This window comes from Talpa europaea (assembly GCF_964194135.1).
Source record: "Talpa europaea genome assembly, chromosome: 14".
Lineage (NCBI taxonomy): Eukaryota > Metazoa > Chordata > Mammalia > Eulipotyphla > Talpidae > Talpa > Talpa europaea.
In genome coordinates, this window is record NC_140082.1 from 6,058,060 (window position 1) to 6,085,906 (window position 27,847).

The 27,847-nt window shown below is 41.5% G+C and overlaps 1 protein-coding gene across 2 annotated transcripts in view; it reads right to left on the minus strand.

Annotated features, from left to right (window-relative positions):
• Window positions 1-27,847, minus strand: part of HECTD4 (HECT domain E3 ubiquitin protein ligase 4) — a gene marked incomplete at both ends in the record, with an annotated part of 170,513 nt that overhangs the window by 47,555 nt on the left and 95,111 nt on the right. For both annotated transcript variants that reach the window (XM_084254197.1, XM_084254196.1), the window contains 25 exons: window positions 1,574-1,677; window positions 4,660-4,775; window positions 5,646-5,815; window positions 6,204-6,368; window positions 6,842-7,024; window positions 7,383-7,518; window positions 7,891-8,093; window positions 9,312-9,393; window positions 11,363-11,552; window positions 11,771-12,051; window positions 13,164-13,317; window positions 14,834-15,018; window positions 15,699-15,845; window positions 17,132-17,298; window positions 17,400-17,541; window positions 17,658-17,793; window positions 19,018-19,193; window positions 19,553-19,641; window positions 20,403-20,507; window positions 20,703-20,895; window positions 21,757-21,990; window positions 22,561-22,724; window positions 23,829-23,933; window positions 25,038-25,157; window positions 27,294-27,492. In XM_084254197.1, coding sequence (XP_084110323.1) covers window positions 1,574-1,677; window positions 4,660-4,775; window positions 5,646-5,815; window positions 6,204-6,368; window positions 6,842-7,024; window positions 7,383-7,518; window positions 7,891-8,093; window positions 9,312-9,393; window positions 11,363-11,552; window positions 11,771-12,051; window positions 13,164-13,317; window positions 14,834-15,018; window positions 15,699-15,845; window positions 17,132-17,298; window positions 17,400-17,541; window positions 17,658-17,793; window positions 19,018-19,193; window positions 19,553-19,641; window positions 20,403-20,507; window positions 20,703-20,895; window positions 21,757-21,990; window positions 22,561-22,724; window positions 23,829-23,933; window positions 25,038-25,157; window positions 27,294-27,492 — 3,946 coding nt within the window. The remainder of the gene's footprint in view (window positions 1-1,573; window positions 1,678-4,659; window positions 4,776-5,645; window positions 5,816-6,203; window positions 6,369-6,841; window positions 7,025-7,382; window positions 7,519-7,890; window positions 8,094-9,311; window positions 9,394-11,362; window positions 11,553-11,770; window positions 12,052-13,163; window positions 13,318-14,833; window positions 15,019-15,698; window positions 15,846-17,131; window positions 17,299-17,399; window positions 17,542-17,657; window positions 17,794-19,017; window positions 19,194-19,552; window positions 19,642-20,402; window positions 20,508-20,702; window positions 20,896-21,756; window positions 21,991-22,560; window positions 22,725-23,828; window positions 23,934-25,037; window positions 25,158-27,293; window positions 27,493-27,847) is intronic.

The following is a 27,847-nucleotide window of genomic DNA, read 5'->3' on the forward strand; positions in this document are numbered from 1 at the left end:
ACTTAGTTACAAAGGTATAATATGGCAACATTTCTTTTTTCTTTTTTAGGTAAAACACCTCACATTTTCACTTTCATAATTTGTAATACATATAATCATAAAAAGTCAAGCTTCTCCATCAGATAAAAGAATATATCTTTTTAACCCATCAATTCCATTTTGTCCTACAGAAAGCCCTGAGAGATACACCCAATGATCAGCTCCAAGGACTTTGATCAATCACTGTTATGGCAAAAACTGGAGACAATATAGATTTGTAACAACCAAGGCCTGAATGAGTAAACTGAGGCACAAGTCTATGCTGGACTATTAAACTGCCATTGGTTGACACAGTCCTCTATGTCCATCCTCGATGGAGGGCAGAGCGCTAGACACAGAATGAACAGCAGAAATTTACTTTCCGTTTAAAAATTATAGCTACAATATCACAGTAATATGTTGACTATGGTAATTGACCATGCTGAGATTTCAGATGACATTTCTTCTTTTATGTATTAACTTTTCATTTTGGAATCACTATAGCCCTACAGAAAAATCGCAAGAATACATCAATTTTTGTACACTTGTACATAAATACACTAAATCTTTGAGATATGTTTCATATGCATACAGTTCACACATTTTAAGTGTAAAATTCACTGGATTTTAGTACATTCATATTATACAGCCATCACTACAATCTAATTTTATTTTTGTCCCTCTTAAAAAGAAACCCTGTACCTGTCAGTAGTGGATTCCCATCCCTGTTTCTCCTCAGCCCCTGGCAACCCCCAATCTCCTTTTTGCCTCTATGGATGTGCCTGTTCTAAACTTTCATAAATGGAATCACAATATGCCATTCAGTCTTTTGTGACTGGCTCCTTCTACTTAGCATAATTTCAAGATTTAGCCAAACCATACCAAGTATCACTAGTTTATTCCCTGTTAGTGATACTCCATTGTCTGGATATTCCCTATTTTATGCACTCGTTCAGGAGTTGATGGATGTGTGGGTTGTTTCCCATTCTTGGCTGTTATGCACAGTAGCGCTAAGAATACTCACAGATGTACCAATTTTTAACATTTTGCCACTTTTGGTTTTGAATCATTCCTTCTATATATATCTATGCACTAATTTTGAGATGGATTACAGATCTAAATCTTTTTAAATTTTTTTTTTTATTTTATATATATTTCACTTCGCCCTTGTACAATGTATGCTTTCTCCTCTCAGGTATAGTCCCTGTGGATATCCCACCACCAATTCATGTGTGTCCCATCACCATAGTCCCTTGTGCTCTTCCCGCCCGTTTTGATCCTTCACAGATCTAAATCTTTTAAGAAGTTTTTTTCTGTTATTAATAACACAGAAAGTATTTACAAATTAGTAAGTTCTGTTCCTCTGCTATTATCTCCCAATAGTCAGACTGTCAAATCAAGTGCTCTAATATTCAAAGATGATGGCCTGCCAATGCAGAGACTGCATCTCCAAGTGGTTTTGCAAATGCTCATTCTCAACATTATGCATCCTCGACATTCCTTGATCCTGTGTGGTGCAGGCAGGCAGGAGATGTGTGCGCTGCCGAGGGCTCACCTGTCTCCGGTCGGCCTGCAGGGGAGGTGGTGGGGGCCGCGCACAGTCACGGTAGAGCATCCTCAGCCGTTCACACTGCACCTCCACAACTGCCAGTCGCTCTCCTGAAGGGGGCACATAGAACATGTGAAGGTAAGTCTCACAATCACAGAACGGTGCCAATGCTTTTGGAGTAGAGTCACAGCAATAAAATGCTTACAGAGATCATTCCAATTCTTACAAAAGAGCAAAGGTCCTGAGACTCTGTCTCCTAGATGGAGCTCATCAGTACAGCAATGTGGGCGAGTGGCATGGGTTCTGGAGTTGGGCGTCTGTATTAAAAAATCTGGCTCCTTTACTTGATATATAACATTCACTTCCAACATGGGAATAATAATAGTATCTAGGTCCCAGAGGGTTGTTGTAAAATGAGATGAAATAGCACCAATGGAGCCTTTAGCCCTGGCACAAGGCAAACATTCAATAAATGAAAGCTATTATTCTCATCATTTAATAAATGAAAGCTATTAGTCTTAGCATCTAAACTGGTTTTTAAAAATCTACTACCTGTTGACCATCTCCTATGAGCAAGGCACATGCGCAGATGCTGGGGAACAGGAAGATGAGCTGACACCCGCACCCGGGGAGGAAAGGCAAGACGCGGGTAAGCAAGCACATGCAACAGAAACGCGGTACAAGACTGCATGCTGTGGCTCATGATGTGACAAACATAGGTGCAGATGCATGAGAGGTGACTCCTACAGGATCCAGACAGAAAGGCTTACTAGAGATGGCAGTAAGTCAGATCTTAGGAGAGAGAGAAAACTTAAGAGAGAGAGAAGAAAGGGAATTCTGGGTAACTAGCCACTCAGAAAAATATCTGGAATAGTCAAGAATCAGAAGTCTTAAGGACACCTCATACGGCATGAAAATTAATGCAAAATGGATCACAGATCTAAAAAAATAAATGATTTTAATTACAAAGCTCTTGGAAAACATAGGGGCAAATCTCCATGACTTTGAATTATACAGTGGATTCTGAGGACACCAAAAGCACAATAAAGGAAAATTAGATAAATTGGATATAATCAAAATGAAAAATTTTAAGATAACCTATAGAATAGCAGAAAATATTTCTAAGTCATATCTAGTTGGGGACTTGTATATCTAAGACTATAGAGAACTCCTACAACTCAAAAATAAAAAGATAAATAACCCAATTAATAGGCAAGGAATTTGAATAAGACATTTCTCTTAAGATACACAAGCGGCCAATAAATACATGAAAAGATGGACATATTACTAGTCATTAGGAAAATGCAAATCAAAACCACTTACTAGGATGACTATAATCAAAAAGATGGATGATACCAGTGTTGGTGAGGACGTGGATTACTTGGAACCCTCACACACTGCTAGTGGTGATATAAAATAGAATAGTTACTTTGGAAAACAATTCCTTAAAAGCTAAACATAGAATTACCATACAATCCAGCAATTTCACTCCTGTATCTATGCAAGAAAACTGAAAATATATGTCCACATAAAAATTTGCACGTGGTGGGGGCCTCCTTGGTGGTGCAGGGGTTAAAGTCTCAGTGCTGTAAAGCTATCATCAGCCACTGCAGCACGTGATCAATCCACAGCCAGGGAGGTGACCCACATGGCGCAGCAAACCTCTCCTGTCTCACCCACTGCTCCCCTCAGCAGTGTATTTCAGTAGATCCACCTGTTCTGCTCCCCACTTTGTCTCTGGTGAATACTCTTACCCCCCGCACATCTGGCCTGGACCCCAGTTCTTGTATGCATAAAAAAAATAAATCTTTAAAAAAAACCCTTGCATATGATTTACAGCAGTATTATTCATAATAGCCAAAAAAATTAGAAATAATACAAGTACCCATAAGTTGATCTGTGAATAAAAAAAGATGAGGTGTAGCCATGCAACAGGATGATACGCAGCCACACACAGAATGAAGTACTGATACTGCTGCACAAGAACCCTTGAAATGTGCTTCTCGGTGAAAGAAGCCAGACACGAAAGAGTACATGTATGTTCTATCTATACGAATTGCCCAGGACAGGTGGAAATGGGTGCGAAAGAGATCAGTTTCAGCAGCACTGCAAAGGAAGAACTGGATGCAGAGAGCATATGTGGATGGGCGGGGAGGAGGCGGAGCATCTGACCAAGTCTCTGAATATCAGAGAGAGCCTGCGCATTACCTAGAACAGGGGAATAGGAGAGGAAAGCTGACCCCCAAGTAAATAATGACCATGCAGTATATTCATGAGGCCAGGGGGTCCTTCTGAGAGAAACAGCCCCACAGTCTGCATCTCAAGAGAAGTGGTGTCCAGAGCCGACGCCGGGAAAGCACAAGAGGTCAGAGTCACAAGGCTGAATAGGCCAAACTCAGAGCCCTTCTTCAAGTGAGGTCTGCTGACTGCCTGCGTCACAGTTCTGGCCCACCCTCAACATGAATTCTGACCTTCTGGTAGAGTTTGAAAAGCATTTAAACATCCAATGAGAACAGTCAGAAAGGGTCTGCAGCGCTAAAGACTGCTCATGAATAGTTTTATAAAAACACAAAGGTCTTGAATTCATAGGAAGGGAGAAAACACTCTTGACTAGCCCTGAAAGGAAAATGAAAAATGGAGATTTCCTATTTGGTGTGTACTGATAGTTCTTTTTTTTTTTTTTTTTTAAGATTTATTTTTTATTTATTTATACAAGCATTGGGTACAGTCAGAAGCGCGGGAGGGTGAGAGAATTCACCAGAGTCAGAGTGGGGAGCAGAGCAGGCAGAAGGACCGAGGTACACTGCTGAGGGGAGCAGTGGGCGCAGGAGAGGTCTGCGCGCCATGTGGGACCCTCCTCCGGTGGCCGGGGAGCAGCCGGGGATCGAACTGGCGCTGCAGAGGCCATGGGCAGCTTCGCAACCCAGCGCTCAACCGCTGTACCACCGGGGAGGCCCTACTGATAGTTCTTAATACATTTCTAGGTCTGTGGTGAAGTTGATTTCGAGCTTAGCTGTTTGGCAACATTCCACGGCAGGCAGGAACCAGGCAGACCAAACTTAGTGGAGTGGGACGAGGGCAGCAGGACTTACCGGCGCTGCATTCCTGGGCTACCAGGTTAAGAACTTCAACAGCTGCTGGACACTGTTGTATGAATTCTTCACAAAACAAGCTGTCTTCCAAAAGCTGGGCCATGACCAGGCATGCTCTTAATATTAAAAGATTTACAATATTTCAAATCATCATTGTTGATTCTCTAAAATATCAACTGTGAAAAACATTTCAATCAAGATTGTCCCCTACTTTCCAGCAGGGTTCAAACTCTCCATTCCTGTTGCTTCTTTCCTGAGCTGGACTGGCTTGGAGATAAGAGAATTAACTTCTCTTTTTCCACCCTGTAACTTCTGTCACCATGTGGACAATCAGGAAAGGGAAAAATGGTCACCATGTCCACTCTATGGCGGTGCAAAGTGCCAGGGGAAAAACCAGTTTTTCCCAATACTAGTGTTCTGGGACGAGAGGGGTCCAAACCCTTGGAAAACCTGTATGCTCAACTCTCTCCCCTGACTCCAAATACATAGACTTTCGGGAAATTTCATTATCAAAACAGAAACATATTACGGTTGTTTAATAGTGAATAAACATTTTCAGGAAAGACTGTTTTTTCTGACACCACTACTATTGGCAAACTCTAGTTTTCCTAGCATCGATTTGGAGAGGAATAGATCAGGCTGGTATTAACATGGCCTGACCCATCTTCAAAAGGCTTAGTGGTGAAGGAATCCCTATGACAGAACAATGTTCTTTTGCCCAAGCAATCAGTGTGTTCCAAATACCACATTTCAATTGTTTGCTTATTGCTTTAGGTGGACTGCTAAATTTACTTCAATTTACTTGCAGAAACTGGGGAATGCAACAAAACTGTCAAGCGTAATGCCAGAGGTTGGTTTCTGTTACTCGGTTTCGCATTTCGAGCTGTGGAGTTACTAAGCCCAGAGTGGAGAAGCCCAGCAAGGACCCTCACCTCTGCGGCCTGCCACCACCTCAGCACATTTGGGGCTCTCTGGAGGGTGCTCACCTTGTTCTGATTTCAGCCAGAAGCCGAACGACTGCCATCACAGGAGCTGACCCATCTCCTGTTGCAGGAAGTGAGGTATGAATAGAGAGACTCCCCTCTTGAGGAAGCAACATGGACTGGACTGCCTGTACTACCTTCTCAGTAATGGACAGTTTATGAAGAGGCAATGCCTGATGGTGGTGGGGGGCATGGCAAAAAGTTAAATTCAAGTAGTTAGTTTATAAGAAATGAGGGTGTTATTACTTTCTGGAATTAATTCTCAAATTTGCAGTTAACACATTAAAATCACCAACAGAAAATTGCATACTAGATCAAAACTTTTAAAAACACAATACATCGTGGAATATTCCTAACATAAAGACGTGCATTTGCCATCTTAGATGAGAATTTTCATGTTACTATTAAATAATTATGTAAATACATTAATACGCCTCACAAGTAAAATTTAAGAGAACACATATTTGTGCTTCTGTCCTGTGCATGTACATATGATTTGTTCACTGCAGTACAGTTACCATTTGCAGTGACATTTTATGACACATTTAAAAATCACCTTACCTCTGATCTTGGAACACAAAGTCTAGACAATGGAATAGTCAATGTGTCTGATGCTTGCGAAGTCTTTCTACAGTCTATGAGTGGGAATCTGACTGTAGCTATACCTTCCTGTTCATTGATAGAAGCCACCACTCCGATGCTTCCTGATATTCCTCTGCCTAGAACCTGGAACACAGATGGATTATCACCACCTACCAGTTCAGGTGCTGTGAGCAGAGTCTCATGTGACAAGTAGGAAGAGTAAATTTACTGCTATCATTATCAGCATTACAGTAATACTTTATTATAATGCAGATACTAAAACCTGAATATGAACTAAAATAATAGGCCCTAAAACCTTGTCAAGGAGATCATAACAGGCCATAATCTCAAACTTTCAGTTCTAAAATACTGCCACTATTCATGACACCAGAGTTCAAGCACATTGTAGTTAAGAGCATACAGTACTGCACTAAATAATGGAATAACCTATAGCATGGCATAGATCAGAATTTGGGAGTTTCTCAGATTCCTTAATTAACTAAAAGAGCAAGGATATTTGTCTCTGTGGGCAGTATTTGCCTTGTGATGCTCAGTTTATCAATGGATGCTTAAATACAGGGGAAAGCCATGACCTGGGAAAAATGGTGGCTGCTCACCTGAACCTCAGACCCTATCTTGATTGTCTCTTTGAAGCCTCCAAGTGCACACAGTGCAGCGACGGCCTGGCGGGCGATTCTCTGAAGTTTGGCAAGCTTCCTGCCACTGCTGCTGCCATTTTCCAGAATGCTTTCTGCATATTTCCCCAACTGTGGAATGTACATCAGTGCCCGAGACAGAACCTAAATACAAGAAGTAGCACATACAGAAGTAGTTAAAGCTTTGGCGGTTTGACAGTAAGGATGACGAGGGGCCTATAACAGTTCCCGGGGGTCGCAGGCACTGAAGGGATTCTGGATCTGAGTATGAACAACTGACATTTTGCCCACTTTTGTTTATGTGGTAGAATGGAACTGGAACTACACCACCTCAAAATATGGGGGAATCAAGTACTGTAATAATAACACCATCAGCTAAAGCAAAAAACTTACTTGAAGGAAAGCTCACAGCATACTGCTTACATCTCAACACCCGTAACCTTTAGGAGATATTGTGAAGGAACTTCTTGTTCCCTCAGTGAAGCAGTACAACAGTTCTAACCTTTTCTGCTGTTGTGGTCCATATCTGAGCAGCATTGGATTCAGGGGCCATCAGCAAGCTATGGAGCAAGGCGATCACTTCTGCAGCCATGCTGTTTGCCACGTGCCCACTGATGAAGGGTCGGACGGGGTCGGTCCTACAAAGGTTAGCAGGAAGAATGGTAGAAGCCCAGTGAAGGTCAAGAAAGTAGAGAAGTGGCTTTTACGGTTTATAAGTTCACTAATTCTGGAAAAAACTGTAGATTGTTCCTGCTAGGGGTCTTTCTCAGATAAAAACACTCCTCTGTGTCCAGATGGCTCCTCAGTCAGAAGCGCCCCTCCTTGTCTGTCTCACTTGTGGGTCCTGAGACTTGATTTTGAGAGCAACTGCTACAACCCATGTGGACTTAAAGCCCCTGTCTTTATTTCCAGCGGGTCAAGAGGATGGTATAAAATGAAAAATCCTAAAATAAACCCAAAACGAAGTGAGGCCTAGAATGTGGACAGGGTCTACCTGTGAAAGGTTTTACCTGGCCAGTTCAGAATTCCTCTCGCGGCAGATGGAGGTCTGGGCGGTTTTCTTCTTGTCGCCTGTGGACAGCCCGCTCACGGTCTCCGGGTTGACCGACTCCACAGGGGGACCAACGCTGACAATGAGGCCCGACTGCGCCCACTTGGTTGCTTTGCGAAGAGCAGCAGCGGCCTCTTCAGTGATCACTTCACAGCAGCCACCCTGGGGCAGGTGGAAGACCGTCACCACGTTCACGTCATGCTTCATTGTGGCACCAGACCTTTACAAGCCCCTTTCTCCAAATACCACAGCAATCCAGGCTCAATTATAAAAAATTCAGATACTGAAATACTGTATGTGGAAAGTTAAATTTCCATAAAAAGCCCATGTCCTCTCCTGTCGCAGACAGTGGTTCTTCCTCTAGGTATTTTCCAAGCAAGTTCTGACAGTCACAGGTTGTTCTACACACAGCTTTCCAAATTTATTTGTATTAGTCATCAAAATGCCATGAATGTGTTTCTGCATCTGTACAGATAGACTTACCTGATTACTTTTTGGTGGTGTGGTATTTATAATATGAACTAACAATTCCTTCAGACCCATTACATATGGGACTGCTTTTTACAAATAGAATTGTGAAGAACATGCTTGTCTCTGGAGACTTGTGAAGGCCTATAAAATCCACTTTAACAAGAATGGGATGATTAATCTAGGTTAATTTTATCCAACAGGTGAAAAATGGTGTTTTGCTGTTGTTTTTATCCTTTTCCTTTATTTACTTTTTTTTAATATTAATATTTTTTTATTTTTTACATCATTGTTCATTTTTAAACAGTATTTGCTTCCCCCCATCCCCTCAGGTATAGTCCCCAGAATTTCCTTCCCCAATGCACCCGTGCACCATCACCTCAGTCCCCTGTGCTCCTCCCTCCCTCCCTTTAGTCCCTCCCCTCCTCCTCCCCTGCAGGATGTCTCTGATTTATAATTGTCCGTTTTTGCTTTGTTGTGTTTTGTACTGTCATTTTTTTATACTGATGTCTTATTTGGTTCCCCCATATTTCCTTTATTTAGTTTTTAAGTAATTTGTGAGCCTGGGCAGAGTTTTATATTTTTATGAGCCATTTGTCTTTATTATTATCTATTATTACTTTTTAAATCTTTCATCTATAATCATTTTTAAAGTATTTTAAAGCTATAAACAGAGCTAAGGAAAAACGTCCGAGTCAAAACCACAATTCATTTACATTTTAAAATTAATGACCAATTAATTTTAATTAGTTCTCTTGAAAATGGCCTCAGTTAGGTCACTGATTTCAATTTATCACCCTGCCTTTTTGTGGAAACTTGAACTTTTTTTTTAATTTCTCTTGAAAACCCGAAGCATGGCGACATTCCTCAACCATGGCTTTGTCAAAGCAGGTTTCTCCATTTCAGGCTTACCTTGGTCATGTCTCGATCCATTTTCACAACTTTCTCCATGTTGGCACCAGTACCAAGTCGGAATGGCCGTCCTTCTGAGCTACTAAAAAGGGAAGGCAGAGAGAGGCAACAATCTTTATAGGCATGATCAAAGGCAGGGGCTGAGGCTGAGAGGTGACCATAAATGGCTCTGCCACTGTCATATGCTATAGAAGACAGAGTTTTAAAATCTACACTAAAACTCAACTGTGGGTCTGCTAGACTTAAGCAGCCTGTTCAGCCACCATTATGGTTACCTGCAGTTCTGCATTCCTATACAAAGGTCAGAACTGTCCAGTCAAAGTCATATGAGGCGAACCTTACAAGGCGCCTTTCATATCAATCAAGAGCAGAAAGCTTGATCACTCTGGAAAGGGTATGCATCAAGAAGTATGACTGGGAACGCCTGGGGGGCTGAGGATGGATGCATAAACTTACTCCCAACTCATACATCAAGAGGTATGACCAGGAACGCCCGGGTGGGCGGGGGGGTGGGGTGGGGGGCGAGGATCTATGTATGACAAGGGACCCCAGAGGCCGATCAGCGGAATGCCTTGTTGATAAGATTAGGACCATGGCCGGGGGTCTGGGGTCTAGTTTCGATTACAACACTTGGTCATCAAGCTAATAACATGGTCAGCAGACTCATGTCCCCCAAGCCCTAGATAACATTCCTTTCACCCATCCTTTCTCCTTGTCCTCCTAACGCACATAGCTGATGCTCTATGATTATTCTATCGATAAAAACGGCCAGGATCTTGCTCTCAGCAGCATCCTGCCTTGTGCAGCCTGCTCCACAACTCCCGTGTCTTTGTCAGTGTGGTGCTGCACGATGCAACACACAATTTCTCAAAAAAGAAAATGAGTTATTATTTATTTATAGCACTTGTAGGGATCTAACAAGAGCTGCTTTTAGAGTTGAATCTATGAAAATGATGTACAAACCAAAAAGCTGGACAAAAGCGACACTGAACTTCTAACAAAAAGAGACACTTGGTCAGCCACCTAAATCCCAGTGAGGGGCTAAGAGCAGCACGGTTGGTGGCTTGGAGTGAATGTCTGGATGTCCTTTTCTAACAATTAGGCTTTTCCTGACTCTCACACCTGGTTCTCCCAAAAATCTCTCACCAAATTTGTACTATAACTTTGCGTAATGCTCAAGAATGTTCCTCAGAGGTTCCTTATTTAAGCACTGACCTGCTCTGACCCTGACATTAGCCCCTGAGAGTTCCCACTGTCACGAAGACAGATGGGACCATCACCCAATCCTTTACCCTCTTCCATCGTGTCCCGGGGCAGGCATCCCTGTCATCCTGGATCTCACTAACAGTGCCCTGTAGGTATATCATCTTTATTTTTTTTTTAAGATTTATTTATTTATTTATATAAGAACAGGGGTATAGGCCAGACGCACAGGAGGGTGAGAGGATTCACCAGAGACAGAGTAGGGAACAGAACAGGCAGACTGACGAAATACACTGCTGAGGGGAGCAGTGGGAGAGGCAGGAGAGATTTGCTGCGCCATGTGGGACCCTTGCCGGCCAGCAGGGATCAAACTGGCGCTGCAGAGGCTACAGACAGCTTCACGGCACTGTGCTCAACCGCCTGCGCTACCAGGGGAGGCCCTATCATCTTTAGTAATAATTTTATTTCTACTTCCTTGTAATAAAATCATGTCATTCATATTTCAATTCAATAAAGCTATCACAAAGTTTCTCTGACTTCTCCACCTCAGAGTGAATGGTAGCCCTAAACCTGCCAATGCCAACACTGGGAACCGAATTGCATTATTCCCACTTGAAGCCCGAGTCACATGTTAGACTCTCCACAGCTATATGTCTGTTGGGTCTTGGGAGCTAATAACAGGTTGATCAGACAGGCCTGCATCTGTGTTTCAGCCCTGCCTCAGTTTCTCCATGTATAATAAGATAGAGATAGGAATGTTATGAGGGCTGAGTCAGTTGAAATATGTGAGGGTTTTCTGACATGAATAGTGCTTCATGACACACAGCTCTGACAATGAGCACAGTCACCTTAGCAATGGCTGGAGAACTTCATGGGAGGACTGGTCTTCCCTCTTGTGGATAAAGATAGAGAGCTTGCCGTCTACCGCTTCACTTTCTTCTCCAGGATCTTTATCTCCTTTTAAGGAATTCTTGGGACTGGCTTTTGTCAATGTAGTGTCAGGTTCAGAAGCAGTCGGAGAAAGAACTGTCTGGCATCCTTAAGCAAACAGAAAAGTTGCGATGTTATTTATGCGGCTCCCTTAGAGAGGGAATATACTGAATACTGCCTTTGGAATCTCTCTTCCTCCCACTTCCCACATCCTCACCCTCAGTCAGAGGAAGCACAGTCACAGTTAAGACAAGTGAAAGCCCAGTCTGCCCATCCACAGGAAGTGGACATCTGGGGGCATCTTCTCCTGTCCAGGACCTGCTCACCTGGGACCACATAATCTGCCAGCTTTGCTAAGAGCAATGAGGCGATTTTGGATGCTGGATCACTGGGATCTTCCTGCTCACTGTTTAGGGAAGGAACAGAGTAGCTCCATGGTGGGAGCTCCACATTCCCACAGTCCTCTACGCTCATTAGCGGAAGTGCTGCCCGGCACAGCTGAAGAATGATCAAGACCAACTTTGGAGATGGCCGCTGATCAAGTAACAGGGAGAGGAGTTTGGACACACAAGCCGGCTGGCTCAGGATGGCTTTACCGATGTGACTCCTGGAAAAGAAGGGCAAAAAGGGACACAAAGCTCAGGGAGTTGACCTACAGAAATTCAGAAGCAAGAATTCCCTAAAAGATATTAAACTGATGTCTTCAGATTTCATGAGGAAGATATGAATTTGGCACTATGTTTTTATACAGGAGAATTAAGATTCTTATAAACACCTGATGAGAGCTCACTATTGGTGAATGATACTTAAAAAGAGATTTTTTACTATTTTCTGATCCCTGATATCTCACCATAATTCCCTAGCACCAAGACTTAGAAACCCAAACTGGAAGTTTTTTGGCTTAGTATTTTTTCCTTTTCAAGGAGTACTCTAAGACCAAACATCATATTATGTTGCAGAGACCTCAGCTTCCTGAGACCTGCCACAGCCAACCTATTCATTTCACAAAGAAGCCAAAGAACAAGACGTCTCTTACAGACAAGACTTTGTGGGCCTCAAGGCTCCACATGCTGCTACTAGACCTTCTCACAGTATCTTCTTTTAAAAACACTACTTGAGCAGCACTCCCTCTGCCCACCTGTGACTAGGCAAGTGCCTCTTTTCACCCACTCTCTCCTCTGCAGGGCAGCAGCCTTCCTGCCTGCCCGTGACCTGTCAAGGCCACCCACCTATGACCATGCAGGCCTCTCTTAGCAAACCTGTCCCTTCTGGGACAGCTCTTTCTGACCACTTGTGTCTATGCAAGTGTCTTTAACTGTTTTATCCCTTCCCTAATAAACCTGCTCTTTTAATATATATAAAAAAAGATAGTGCTTGAGGAAACAAGTTAATTACAGGTCCTAACTATTTTGTAATCTTGCTATGATGAAGGTAAGGATTCTTGGCTACTGAACTCCACTGCGCTGACTTAAAAGACCAGCAGCTATTGCCAGCAAACTATTAAAGCAACTGATAATATTTTATGATGTAGATATTCACCTAAATAATTCTGGCATTTTGAAACTAAATACAATGTTTTAATCACTACCACTTTTCTTGAGGTAGAAGCAGGTGAGAATAGTCTTGCAATTTAGATGTTTCAAAAGACAATCACCACTAGAAAGGACCTCGATCACTCAAGAGGAAATTTACACCCTCCCTCACCTGGGCATGCCATACCTTGAGAGATCATTGAGAAGACTAAGCACGTCCTGGAGAGCATCGTTCCCAGCAGCCTGGTTGCCACAGCACTCAGTGGCTCGGGCAAGATGGTTAGTGAGAAGGCTGGACACCTGGCGGGCCAGGCCTGAGTGAACAGCCTCTGTGGAGCCGCCTTCAGAATTAAAGAAAGGAAAAGCAAGGTAAATGCCAAAGAATTCATGCAAACCTGCAGTGGGGCAAGCCTGCCTCTTGGCTGCCCTGTATAGAGCTGCCCTTGGCTTAATTTTCCCCTAACTTGCACAGAGTGCACTAGCCACCCATTAATGTCTCCTCATCAGATAACCCTGGCACATCCAGACAGTGATGTGGGCAGAGGGCAGGAAGGGGGGTTCAAGCTGTGAAAACACTGCTACCATTTTACCGTGATAAAAACATCTTGATTTTTAATTCATAGCCCACCTCTATTCAAGCACAAAATGCCTTTTTGGATCTTTCATTTTCTCCTCAGTATCATAACCATCCTACCCCCTCCAGCATTTCCTGTAAAAGCCACAAAAATTGTCATTTTCTGAACTTCCCATGCTCTCTTGGATTCTGGTGCCTACATAATACTGCTACTTCCTGTTGGAAGTCTTCTTTATCCTTCCATTATAACTCACATGTCTGCTTCTATAGGAAGCTCCACCTAAGCCCTAGCACACCTGGTCTGAAGGAACCTCTCTGTTCTCACAGTACTTCTCAGAACCTTGATTATGGCTTGATCATACTGCAATTACTTGTATATGGGTCTATTTCACCCACAGGATGGTATTTCTTAAAGGGAGGAATAAAAATGCCTTATTCATCATCTGCCTGGCTCTCAAGTAATAAAATGCATAGTAAATGAATAAAAAGATAAACAAATAACCCATATACAAAATTCCTGGATATTATGGAGAAATTATCCTTCCAGTTTATTTTTAAATTGAATAGGTTACTAAAAATACAATTTGGAAATAGCACCTTGAAAATGCAACTGAAAACCATCTCATAAAAATACCTATTTGAAGACTGTCAGCAGTGCTAACAAGAAGAAAATGAAAAATATCTTCTCAGTTTCCTGGGGTTGTTTTATTCCTCCAGGGTGGTTATCTCCCCCACTATCCAGTTTCAGAGAAGTATGATTGAAAAATAAAAACTGTTAATATTTAGGTTGTACAATATGATGTTTTAAAGGGTGTACAACATATTGCTTCACACCTTTGTTTTTTTCTGGTGAGCACACTGGAAAAAGCAATCTCAAGTATAAAGCAGGATTATGATATAGTCATCACACCGTACATGAGTCTGAGGAATGTATTCATCTTATCAATGAAACTGCACCCCTGACCCCATCTCCTTCCTCCTTCCTTATGTAGACTTCTTCCAAATCTACATAAATGAGATCACACAGTATTTGTCTTTCTGTGTCTACCTTATTTCCCTTAGTATAATGCCCTCCAGGTTAGGATTCTCCTTAATGTCATAACATAGCCATACATTTTCACAGAACTATGCTAATGAGGAGGCCCTTGCGAAGTCATGAATTGATCAAACCACCCATTTGATTAGTTCACTACAGTCTTTATGTCCCCCATCCAGTACAAAACCTTAGTAAACACAGCAACAAAAGAAACAGTTGAGCTCTAGAAAGGACTCCCACTTCCTACCTTCTTCTTTTTCCCACTCAACGCAGCGATTGGCAAGCACCTGGAAGGCTGCCCAGGCCATAGTGGCCACCTTCTGCTTCTTGGTTTGTTTCTCGCTGGAGCTGGACTCAGTCTGGCTGCTCAAGCTACACAGTCTATCCATAAGCTGCACAAGGCCACTGCGCACCAGGCACTTCTCTTCACTCCTAGGCCAGGTAGAAAGGGTCACATGGAATAAACACAGAACAGCCCTCAGGAATCTCTCCCTTTTAGAATCAGGTTCTCAAAGGGGCATAAAACTGACAGTCTGGTTCTTTGTCTACCATTTAGGATACTGTCATATACAACTGAACACAAAAATACATTTTTTTAATGAGGGTTCCATCACAAATAATGAACTTTCAGTTTTGGTTTGTTCATACAGAAGAGCAAGGTAAAATTTGATGGAATCGACTCAAGACTGCCACAGTAGAAAAAAATTATACATTTATCAGAAAGGGATTGAAAGAATGACTTCATGAGTGGTCATTATCTTCAAATTGTTAACCAGTGACTAAAGGAGGAAATAAATGTGCACAGGCAAAACAATCTTTGCCAAATGTGTAAGTAATGTCCTAGGGGTCTTTTTCTTCCCTTTAAACCTCCCTATCTTCACAACGTAATATAGCCCCTAGTGGTCACTTTTGATCATGTAGGAATTTAGTAAGAAGGCATTCACACAGTAACTTTAGGTGGCTGTTGAGAGGCAAGCATGTTTAATTAGAGTGATAGTGTCACTGAATAATCAAAGCAAGAGATGCAATGTTTTTTATGAAAAAGTGTGCATTAAATTTGTAATTGACTATATGGTGGTGTTACATACAATAAAAGGTATCCCCTTGCCTACCTGGTGTATGGTATGGTACACAGGAGCCCAATGCTGTTTGCACAAGCAATAGGGTAACGCGCACACAAGGACACGACAGAGGTCATGGTCTCGCCGAAAGCTTCCTGGACCTGCTCCACCATCCCACCACAGGTGAGTTCTTCAATTCTATGAAACAGACCAAAGCTCAGGAATCCTGAACCATGTCAGGAATAGTGAGAATGAACATGAGTGCAGGAGAGTTCTTTTGAAAAAACCCAAGAATGTCTTGGTGAATCCAGAGCTTGGAGATTATCTAGCTCCCTGTTTTCCACACTGCAGGGCCACAGAAGACCTTTGAGCAGAATTCCTAAGTGTGCCTCAAAGACAGAGGCCCACACTAAGAAAAGTCAGAGTAATCAAGGTCAAGTTAAGCAGGCTTCCCTTCCGCAGGAGCACTCAGAGCATTTAATAAGGTTAAAGTCCTCAGCAGCTCTATGACTAAGACCACAGCACCCAACATTTCCCCTGACTTATTTAATAATAAAATCATTTGCTTGAGATACCTTTACAATATCTCCTGCAGCACTGCACACTGTAAATGCAATTGTACTAATGAGAAAACCAAGGCTAAAACAGATTAGCTAAGTCTTTTTTCAAGTTCACATTGATTATTAGCAGAGTACGAGAAGCCAATGTAAAGACACAACATGGGGTAGAGCCTACTGCAGTTAATACTAGCCAAAACTGGAACTATCAGGATTTCTCTATAAAGATACGTAATATAGTATTACTTATAATAGTAAAAATAAATAAAGTATATGAAATAAATCCAAAAATCAAAAATAGGGAATTGGCTCAAAAAGGTTCAGGAATATGATGGCCTGCTTTACAATCACTGAAAACATTTTAGGAGTTACCTAAGGCTACACTAAAGACAGAACAAGACACTAAAATGTTAACAGGCATTATCTTCAGATGCTGGATTTATATTTATTTTATATTTGATAAATATTTTATATTTTATGATATTTATTTTATACTATGGAATTTTATGCAGCTTTTCAAATGTTTTGACATATCACATGTGAAATTAATAACTGAGGGTAAAGGAATAATGATGCCAGTGTTAGGAGATAATTTCTGGAAGTTGCTGTGGCAATCATTAGTGTTTGTTGCCTACCATGCCTTGTGGGCACCTCTATGGGTAGGTGGGCAGGTGACTCCTGTGGGTCATGAATCAGAGTTCTGACAAGGGGCCTGATGGCTTTTAGAGGGAAAAAGATAAGTGACTTTTACTTTCTGTTAAATACACTAATTTTTTTTTTTTTTGTAAAATCATGTACCATTTTTATAAAAATAAAAATAAAATACTTTGGGGAAAACATTGGCAAATATGACAGTCTATATTTTGAGCCCGAGGTTAGTCTTTGGAATGGCTTTGCCCTTCTAGACAGGATGATATAACAACTGACCTGGGTCCTCCTTGAAGGACCATAGTCACTGGACCCACAAGATGTGTCACTCCCCCAACTCGCACAGCCGCCGTCAGCAACTCCCGCATGTGCACCAGGGCCTGCTTGCGAGTGTTGCCTCGCCGCCACCTCGTCTGCGCAGCCAGAAGAAAGCTGCTGCTGGACACCTGAAATGCATGAGAAGGAAGACACCTGACTCCTGCCCACTGTTGCGAGACCCTGGCGCCGCTGCGTGCTATTCATCTGCAGTCAGCAGAATGGGACATACTGCTTGGTCAGGGTTGGTGCCGATGAAAGCAAACAGCTGCCCCAGCAGGACGCTGTAGGTGGGCTTGTCCCGGCTGTCCTCGATGGCCAGTGACTGCAGGAGTGTAAAGGAACTGCTGCGGTGGCTGGTCACATGGCGCCGCCTACAGAGAAATGAAAACAGGGTCAGATGAGCAAAACCAGAAACCTACTTTGTGTTTTGATGAATGTGCTCATCCAGCTGCATATGGGAATCCAACCTTGGTCATTCATCACTCACCTCTGATTTGCTCTAGTAAATTCCAAATCTTCGTTACCAATCATTTCCAGGTCAGAAGGAGCTGACATGCTGCGGAGGAAAACAGGCTGGCGCACAGCATGAGATATCACCTTGGTTTCAGAAGCTGATTTGCAGGCTGGAACAGGAAGGAATAAACAGGTTAGTTTCTGGCAATCAGTGTGTAAGGATGGCAGCGACAGCTAAATGGAACACAGGACATAGGGCAGCCTAAGTGTCGCTGCTGCAGTGAGAGCTCAGCCACCACTCTAGCCAGCAACACAGTGATGACTTTTAGGCCAATTTCTTTTTAACCTGATAAACTTTAGCTTGAAAAACTAAAATCTTTTCACTAAATTGGGTTCCAAAGAAAGGCTGAAAAATTAATTTCAAAAATTATCAATGTAAGCATTCTGAAAAGCAAAGGAGGAGAAAGACAGAAACTTCTGGAAGAAAAATGCCTTAATTCAAATAACCCAGACTCAGTTTTTTCAGAGCTAGCCCTTAGTCCCTCTTTAATCCTTGGTTTATTTAGCTGATTTATTTATTTAGCAGATTCGTACACATGCCAGGCACACTTCCAGGGCTCTATGCCTATTGCAAGGGTCAGAAACCCAGGAGTCATCCTAGACTCTCTTCCAAGGGAGAGGAGCTGGGATAAAAATAAGTTCCCTGGCCGAATGGCGTCCACTGGGCAAGGGGGTTAGAGAACACGGGGTCTTTCATCGAGGAGCATTTTTATTCAATTGCCCTCCAGAGGTGAGAAGTCACATTTATGGGCTATTCCCAGTCGTGCGGATCTGGCTCAAAAAAGGACACTCGCTGATTTCCCTGGAATCTATTTTAAGCATCACAATGAAAATGTAACAGGGAAAGAAAAAAAAAGAAGAAAAAAAAATAGAAAATGTAACCAGGAACAAAAACTAATAGCGGAAATTCCTGCTACAAGATTCCACATGGTAAGAATGAAATGCAAATTCAGCTCCAAGAGGAAAACACGATGCATTTACAAGATTCACAATGCTGACATCTAATTATATATGTTACTATGAAAATGACAAATCATAAACTAAAAATAAGAGGCACTGGGATTAGAAAAATGCATGCCACTGAGCTCCTTAGATACTCCTGAGAAAAGTGAAGAGGCAGGAAGGAGGAGCCCTGAGGCTCAGCTGACTCACAAAACATGAAGTCAATGAACAGCATTTCTTGGCCAGAAAAAAGTAAAAGGTAAAATATGTTGAAACTGACTTTCTCTCCCCTTTCTAGGGAGTACGCAGAGTGATTTCTCTTTTCAATAGTTAATGCATATATTATGAACAGACTAGCACAGAGTCTGAGGGGAGCTGGCTTTCAGCAATACCTGGTGTTTCAGCAGGGGTCCCCGAGATGCTTCTGGTGAGGCCGGACTGGGCGGCAATGGTGACGTGCAGCAAAAGCTCAGCTCGGTTCATTAAGCTCTTCACTAATGTCTTGGTTTTAGCCAGAGGATGTGAGGGTTTCTGACTCAGAGAATTCACTTCTTGTAGGAACTTCTCTCTATAAAGGAAAGCTGATGTGCATTTAGTCCGCCTCCAGTTTACCAAAACCAAGTTTCTTTTTAATTACAAAGGAAATGAGAAGACAGAAACTAAAGTAACCTGAAAAATATTGTTCACTTCCCCACATCTGAAGGAATTAGTGTTCTGTATACTTGGCCAGTTTCAGTTCCTTTTGCCCAGTTTCAAATGCCTATGCCAACTTTTCAAAGTTAAAATAAATATTTTCACATAAGTTTTCCACTCTAAAATATTTAGAGAATGCACAATATTTTTCAAAATCTGTTACGACATTAGATTACATTTTGTTTTGAGCGTCCAGGTGACAAACAAGTTTTACACAGATATGAAATCACCAACCTCAGTGATAGGACCATGTTCTCAAGATCATTTCCATCAAAGGAGACTTCCTTCATTGAACATAAAAGTTCTAGTTCTTTCATTTTGTTCTAAAGAAGGAAAAATCAAGAAAAGATGGTATGCAGGATTTGAAAAAAACTAATTTTGTTGTGCCTATATTGGAATAAAAAAATTTCAGAGAAAAAAACTATCACCTTTAGTCATATTTCTGTGCCAAAAACACACATGATAGTTTGACTAAAGTATTTTGATGGTTTTAAAATGGCACTTTCTAGGGCTCTCTTTAGTGTTTAGAACTCTGCCTTTTTAAAAAAATTATTTTTTAAAGATTTATTAATTTATGCATACAAGACCTGAGGTGTAAGCCAAAGGTGCGAGGGGGGTGGTGAGAGGATTCACCAGAAACAGAGTGGGGAGCAGAACAGTCAGATGTACTGAAATACACTGGCTGAGGGGAGCAACAGACAAGACAGGAGAGGTCTGCTGTGTCTGGGTCACCTCCCTGGCTGGCCAGGGATCAAACATATGCTGTAGTGGCTGGCAGTAGCTTGATAGTGCTGTCTTTAACCCCTGCGCCACAAGGGAGGCCCTGCCATTTGTTTTTTTTTTTAAGACTTGAAGCAAAATTTGATAATTGTAACACCTTTATTAGACTATCCATCAGCTAAAAAATAACAATATTTATTATTTGTATTACTTCACCTTTGATCTAATGCATTTTATTTAACCAATAGGCACATTGTGGGGTGTGCACATTTTGAGAAGGGACATTATTTTACCTGTACACACAGTAAATACCTTTATTCTATATGCAGCAATGCCCCAGTGAGAGGTCACACACTTTGCTCACCTCATTAAAATGGTAGTCGTAGAAGAAAGGCATGTTGTTCTCCAGCTTCCCCTGCATAGCATCTTCAACCTCACTTTGCCATTTCTGTTCCAATTCTGCAACACTCTAGCAGATACATCCAAACAAAGCAATATATAAATAGAAGCTAAAAATAAGTGCAATCTGCAATTTGGAAACTTTAATCATAATAACTACTTTAAAAAAATTTAGATCACATTTTAAACTTCATTAAATTTCTGGGAAGGAAATGATTTCCAACACTTATGTAAGAGAAATCTAAATGCATTAGCTTTCACTTACCTGCAGCTGTCTCTCCATGGCATTGAGCTTCTTAAAGGTCTCTCCCATAATTTTACACAGTAAATCATATTCCTCAGCATGTTCTTCTTGATATTGGAAGTTTATTAGCGACTGCAGTGCATCAACCAAGTTCAAATGCTTAATAACACATGATACCACCATTTCCTCCATCACGTCTGGCTGAATTACTTCTCTGTGATTAGAATAGAAGCCAGTCAGGTGTATGCCATGCTCTCAACATACCAATACTGGACTTTATAGGTTGCAGACTGTAGGCTTTGATTTAAACATGTTAAATATTCACTACATCCTTTTTATTACCATAAAGAGGTATGACCATAGTGATGGTTTTCCATGAAGTTGGCAATTATTTATTAACTGATATAAGTGACATTAGTTGATGAAGCTGAATATCAAAATTAAAGAGACTCCATCTTCTAAGATTTGTATATTCTGAGCTAGAGTTATAGTAGAGTTGGAAGAGGTCTAAGGCTAAAAAAAAGATCTCCGGCACCATTCACCTGCCCATGTATACAGTATTTAGTGCATTTGGATGTTGAGCTGAAAACAGAGGAGGTGCTTCTGTATTTCTTCTTTGACATTTTCTCTCTGAATTGGCCAATCTGGCCTCAGAAGGCAGAGCAGAAGCCTGCACAACAGACTTTAAGCAACATCTCTCTAGGAATCACAAAGAAATGCTAGACTCTGTAGAAGGTCAAACAACCCAGGAAGAACCTACAATCTGTCAAACTTCAGTGTGCATCAGAATCATTAGGTAAAGTTATCAAAATGCGCAGGACTGGATCCCAGTCTCAGAGGTTCTGAGTCAGTAAGTGGGAAACAGGCCCAAGATCTAACAAGGTTCTAGGTAATGCTAATGCTACTGATTGGAGGCCCATATTCTGGAACCATCTGCGGGTATGGCCAGGAGTACTGGGTTAACATTCAGTAGGAATAATGTAAAATTAGAGGTTATCTGCTGAAAATAGACTCACTTCAATTGTTAAACATTTTTTTTCATTGGGGAAAAGTAAAATGCTGTACAGCAACATACTTAATACTTGGTCTAAACTGAGGTCTAGCACGCCCAGAAATTTCCCTGAGCTTGATCATGATTCCCGGAGGCAGCCTGATCCGGGGCAGGTCAAAGTAGTTTCCAACGGGCGGCACCAGGACGTCAGAGGGATAGGTGAATTCTCTGTCTTCCTCAATGGTCAGAGGCAGTGGGGATGGGCTTGGAGTAAGGGCAGGGGAGATCACACCATTGGCCTCCACCTGCCACTGGCACCTAGGTGGACAGAAAAGAGGTTCTTCACTTCTGCTTCTATCTGGAAAGTTATTTAAGGTGTGCAGATACGTCAAACACATGTGGCATCAAATCATGTGTTAAGTATTCATCAAAGCTCCAAAGGCTAGAGAATAAGCATATTAAATCACATATTTGAGAATCTACCTCCTCCCTAACATTTCATTATGAAAATCTTTAAATGCATAGAAAATCTGAAAGAATTGCAGGACTCATGCCCATGCACACCTACCTAGATTTGACAAATAAACATTTTGCTATGTTTACTTTACTGAACGTTTACCCATCCTTTTGGGGATCCTTTAATTTAATTATACAATATTCGGACTGGAGAAAAGCTTATGTAGTTTGAGGCTGCAATTTCGAACTTAATAAAGTAAGGGCCAGAGGCACTTTGGAGTAATTTTCATCTTATTTCTTAGACACAATAACACCCTTGGGATTGTCAGGCAGCAGGCACAATCAGCCGGGAAATGTACTAAAAGTAGTTTTTCACATAAAGTCCTTTTTCCTTTGTGAACAAAACTAGCCCAATTAGAACCTTTTTGTTACCTTTGTAAAAGTTTAGACCGCAATAGCTCCTGACAGGCTTCTTCTTCTTTGGTAATTTCTGGTCCATTGTACAGGATTCTTAACATGGAACAAGCTAACACAGACAGACCTAAAGCCAGGTCTACCAGAAAGGGTAAGCCTCCCGAGACATCCTCCGAAGACTCCTACAATGTAGACAGGGTAAACCACACTGGTCAGTGCGCACGGGCCTAGCGCTTGGCCTGCACTTCACCACACTGCACTGTCCCCGACCAAGGGGTTCACAGAGCAGCAGCCAGTACCGTTGCTATGGGAAAGAGGGACAGCACCCAACACCATGAGATAGATGGTGGCACGGGAATGACCACAGAGTGAAGTCTTAACACAATTCTGGAGAGAGAAGAGCCAATGAGACTCCATATTAGAAACAGCCTGAATCACATGCAAGAAGCTCAGATTCTTTGGATAGCTACCCTCTGCTGTGCCTACTGAGGTATAAATCACTGTTTCGCTTTGTCATCTCCATGCAGCGCTCGAACCAAGATGTCAAATGATTACACTGAATTCATTCAACAAATATTTATTGAGTGCCTATTGTGTACCAGCCATTGTTCTAGGTACCTGAGATGTAGCAGAGAATAAAATAAAGGTCCCTGCCCTCATGGAGCTTACATTCTACAATAAGTCCCCTGTAGAAAGTCTTAGCTTGCTTAAACTCCAAGTCTAAAATACATTTACAAATGAGGCGACTGGAGGGGTTAGCAGAACTCCTACTACTCTTTCTCTTTGATTTTTCCAGAGTGGGAAAAGAAATCATTTACATAGATTTCTGGGGAAAAGTAGCTATTTGGCATAGTAGATTAAACCTATATACAGAGCATAATGTGAGTAAATAAGCAGAGAGAGACTCAGACTAGGAAGAAGAGCCTTTAGGAATAGAGTGAAAACAGTGATTCTACTACTCTTAAAACCGAGAATCCAAGTGTTTGCTTCTATTGTGTCTTCTTTGCCTGTGGAAAGATGCCAGAGGTGGATCACCTTGCCAGGCTTTGAAGATGGAAACCCCTAAGAAATGGATTCTTTTCATGCTCCTGAACTGATTTTAGGTTATAGCTAGTTTTATTCCATAAATTACTGCTTTCTACTGGTAGACTACAATTGCCAAATGGAAGAGATGGATGAAACAGTAGCTCATATTTTGCCCCATTTCCAAGGCAAATATGATGTATGTAACCAAGGCACATAGGAGAAAGTACATTATGCCCAGAGCAGTGGTTAGATTCAAGTACCTGAGCGCGAACTGTGCAAGCAAAGCCCCACATAGCTTTATCAGGAGTGTTGTGTTCACGGCCACTTCTCATTTCAAAGGAGAAGGTGACTGTATCTCCTTCCACCTTAAAATTTAAGGGGGGAAAATGTACTTTAAAAACATGACACACAATTTTCAAGAGAGCAATAAATTTCAGAGATTTACTTTCTAAAGGACCAAAGCAATATTCCACTCCTTTTCTCATTTGCTTTGCTGATTCAAATTCCATTCCCTCTCATTTAGCCATCACCCTTTCAGGTATCTCTCCTGACCAGGTAGCTTTTGGGACAAGGCATCTATGAAATGGGCCACAATTGCCCAATAGCAGGATCCGAGGAAAGACTAATTAAACCTTGGGCATGATTTTAATACCTTCCACAGGTATCTACTCTTTCTGTCCACCCCCTCTCCACTTCACCACCTCACTTGTGCCAATAAGGCAGGCAACAGTTCAGTACTCTTCAAGGACACTGAGAGAGAGCTGGAAAACTGTTCTATATTGTAAAACCAACACCATGAGTTAGAAGCAAAAGGTAGGAAACCCAAGGACAATCAGAAATGCTGTGCTCATCAGAATTCAGATGCATCCTGACCTGAGCAGTGGAGGGAACTTGGAGTCGCTGGCTACATTAACGGGGGTACATAACATACATAACATATGAGGTAAAGGCTCTGGGAACAGACTCTGCATAAAATTTCCAGGTTTTCCTGGGCATTTCAGTCCATATTTCTATTCTAGGTAGGGATGTAACTCAAGGGCCCAGATTACAAAGCATGGCCCAAATCTCACCAGTGTGAGAATGAGTCAGTATCTTTGATCCAAAGGCTCAAATTTCTTTGAAAACATTGTTGAATCAGTTTTTGTTTGTTTGTTTGAATAGCAATGGCCCTGTAGTTCCAGTCCAGAGAAGCAGAAAGAACCAGCAGTCCTTTTAATGGACAGGGCAGAGAATGCTGCAACCATCTCAGTCTATGGAGTAATCCATGGAGTTCTGGGTTGGACAGGGCTCTGCTGCCCAACCGGTGACAAGGGTCATTCTGAATGGAATAGTGAGTTTACAGGCCTGGTAGGGTAGCCCCACCTCAACAAAGCACCCCACAGCAAATATTTGGGAGAATTACAGCTAAGACTTGAGGAATGTGAGTTCATTTTTCTTTTCTAGGAAGGGATTGTGACTGCATACCATACCTTCACCAAGTCTTTCGGCCAACCAGTTCCTAAGACACTACGGCTGCCATATCCCAGTGTATTGCCTCCATATTCAGCAACCTTCCTACTGTTTGTGTTAGGCCCCGCATATATCACCAACTTCAAAACAGAAAATATACTGTTAGACTGTAAAAGAAAAACAAAAACAACATCTACAAATAAAAAGGCTGCAAAAAATATTTGTTTATAAATACATTTACAACCAGGCACTGGGGTCATAAAATAACTAATAGTTCCTGATTTTTTAAGTGCAACTGATACTATGTGGATGCAATCAGCCATTGGTATTTACAGGGCAGCCAAGAGTAATAACAATGATTGAAATTAAAGGCTACTTTTTATATTACAATTTAATTGGCTTGGGCACCTCACAATTATAATAGTTACATTTAGTTATTACTCATGTAATTTAATAGGTATCTTAATACTAATTAATGACCTATAACTCATTAAATAGCAGGTACAGTCTGCCCCATTACGCTCTTGCAAAAATTAATAAAGTGAGCAAAAATAGATGGAAAGTTTATATCTAACACAACAACAAAAAATAAAAGCACCCCCCAAAAGCCCCAAAACCCAGTGAATGAGGATTTTAAATAACGCAACAAATAGAAAATAAGCGACTATTCTTAGAATGTTGCTTAATGGTATAAAAACAAAGTGACACAAATTTAGGTCAGAAAGGAGGCTGCTGTTTCTGGGGTCAGTTTCATGTATCAATCTTTCTCTTCAATAAAGGATATTCTTTTATATCCAATTAACCAACTTTCTAATGTCCAGGATATTTACATTCGAAGACGTTCCTAGGAAATAGCAAATCCTAGCTTCTAACGTGCACTCTGATGGCCTCTCACTGCCCAAGAGCTGAGTTCAGACCTAAACTGCACTGTCAGTCTTGGATGCTTATCATTTTGTTATTTTTTCCCCCAAAAGTTCCATTCTGGAACCTTTGCTTACACCAGCCAGATACCACTGGAAAAGTAGATGTTAACCATGTAGCGAGTCTCTGTGCTACACCTTTGACACTGAAGTCTACTGCAGGGGTAGGTTAACGTACATCAGAAGATGTAAATTACTGTCTTTTAAAGGAGAAACAAATGCACCAATGAAAATGGCCACCTAGTCCATTAAATAGCCCTATTCCTTGAATCTAGGAAATGGGGGGTAGCTAGTGATAGCAGCTGTGAAGGGGAGGAGACTGATGCCGGGACATAGTTTTTGAAAGGTCTACCAATTATCATCTCCTAAATTCTTTCACTTGCAGCTACAATGGGTTTTAGCAGCAAATCTTAAACCCCTCTCTCCACCTGGAACTCTTCACTATCCTCAGAGATACTGGGTAAGATGATTCTAGAGCTTGCCCAGCAATGTGTCTCACTGTCTTATGCTATCTACTGTTAAGAAGCTCTCTTCTTTTAGCTGAGAAAGAATCTTCCCTAAGGGAATTTAAGAACCATCAGCTCTTACACAATTCACAGAGGAGAAACAACAGAGAGCTGACAAGCTACATAACGATAGTCCCGGAAGTACAGAGTTACTGGACAATCCCTCATTTGTTCTTTTATATGCTACATATCACAATTTCATTAGCCTTTTCTCCTAAGTTCAATGCAGTGGTTTACAATTCAACAATTATAAATATAAGAAAATACTTCAATCCTTAAAATGCTTCCTTTTACTTATACTTGCTAAGCCACTAGATTGGAAACTACTTTTCCTCAAAAATCAATGTGGACCCTGAGGTAAATGGCAAAGAAGAATAAGCAATTTAAATAAATAATAAGCACAGACCCTAGCACATCTGAAATTCTTCTAAAGGGCTGCTTGCTCTCAAAAAAAACCCAAAATATGAGAAACCCCAAGAATTGGGCAGTAGGACTTTTCTGATGAAAGGTCATGATGCATCTACAGGAACTCCAAGCATAGAGGGAAAGTAGGAGGTCAGCAGAACAGAAAGAACAGAATTCTGTTCCTTGGTCACATTAGTCACAACCTAAGATCTAAAACTTTTTAAAGTTTAAAAAGTTCACTTTCATTAAAACAGCAGTTCTTTTCCACAGAGTGCCGACTAATCCCTAAGCACTACCCTTCAAGACATTATCTTAGGAAAGTTCTCCTAAGAGAAATCTGCAGACAGAAATAAATCAAGAATGGTGACCAGCAGCAAAGAAAAATAAGAAGCATCTACAAAGTGAGCTCACTAGAGGTGAACAGACAAAAACACTTCTTACTTACTTTATCATAGTCGTACTGCGAAGAGCATCTGCTGTCAAATCTAAGGTACAGGCAGCGAGCTCCCGGGATGTGGACAGTTTCCTTAAACTTATAGTTGTCTCTGACAGGGTGGACGGTTTCCACAGTCTTCCCAGCTGCCCAGGGAGCAGGAATCTTTAACCCAGTGAGAAAGCCTGGCTCTTCCTTCTCTTCCAGCATTCTAAAACCAGACAAAGAGAAAGAGATTTAGCTTAGCAGCAAAATGTATACACTGTAAAACACAAAAGGGAAAGCCCCCTTTCCAAGGGGAAGTCCAATTCATACTCAGGAAAGGACCTCACCAACTCTCATTTAAAGTGAATATAACTGACACATAATAAAATTGCACCAATTTAAAGTACACAACTTGGTAGGTCTGGCTACAGATAAGAAGTTTCCTCCTTTCTTTTGGTGATCCATGAAATCACTTCTTTGCTTTCTGTCATTAGTTTGCATTTTCTAGAGTTTTATAGAAATGAAATCACACAGTATGTACTTTTGAGGAAGACTGTTTCTTTCACTTGGCAAGTATTCTG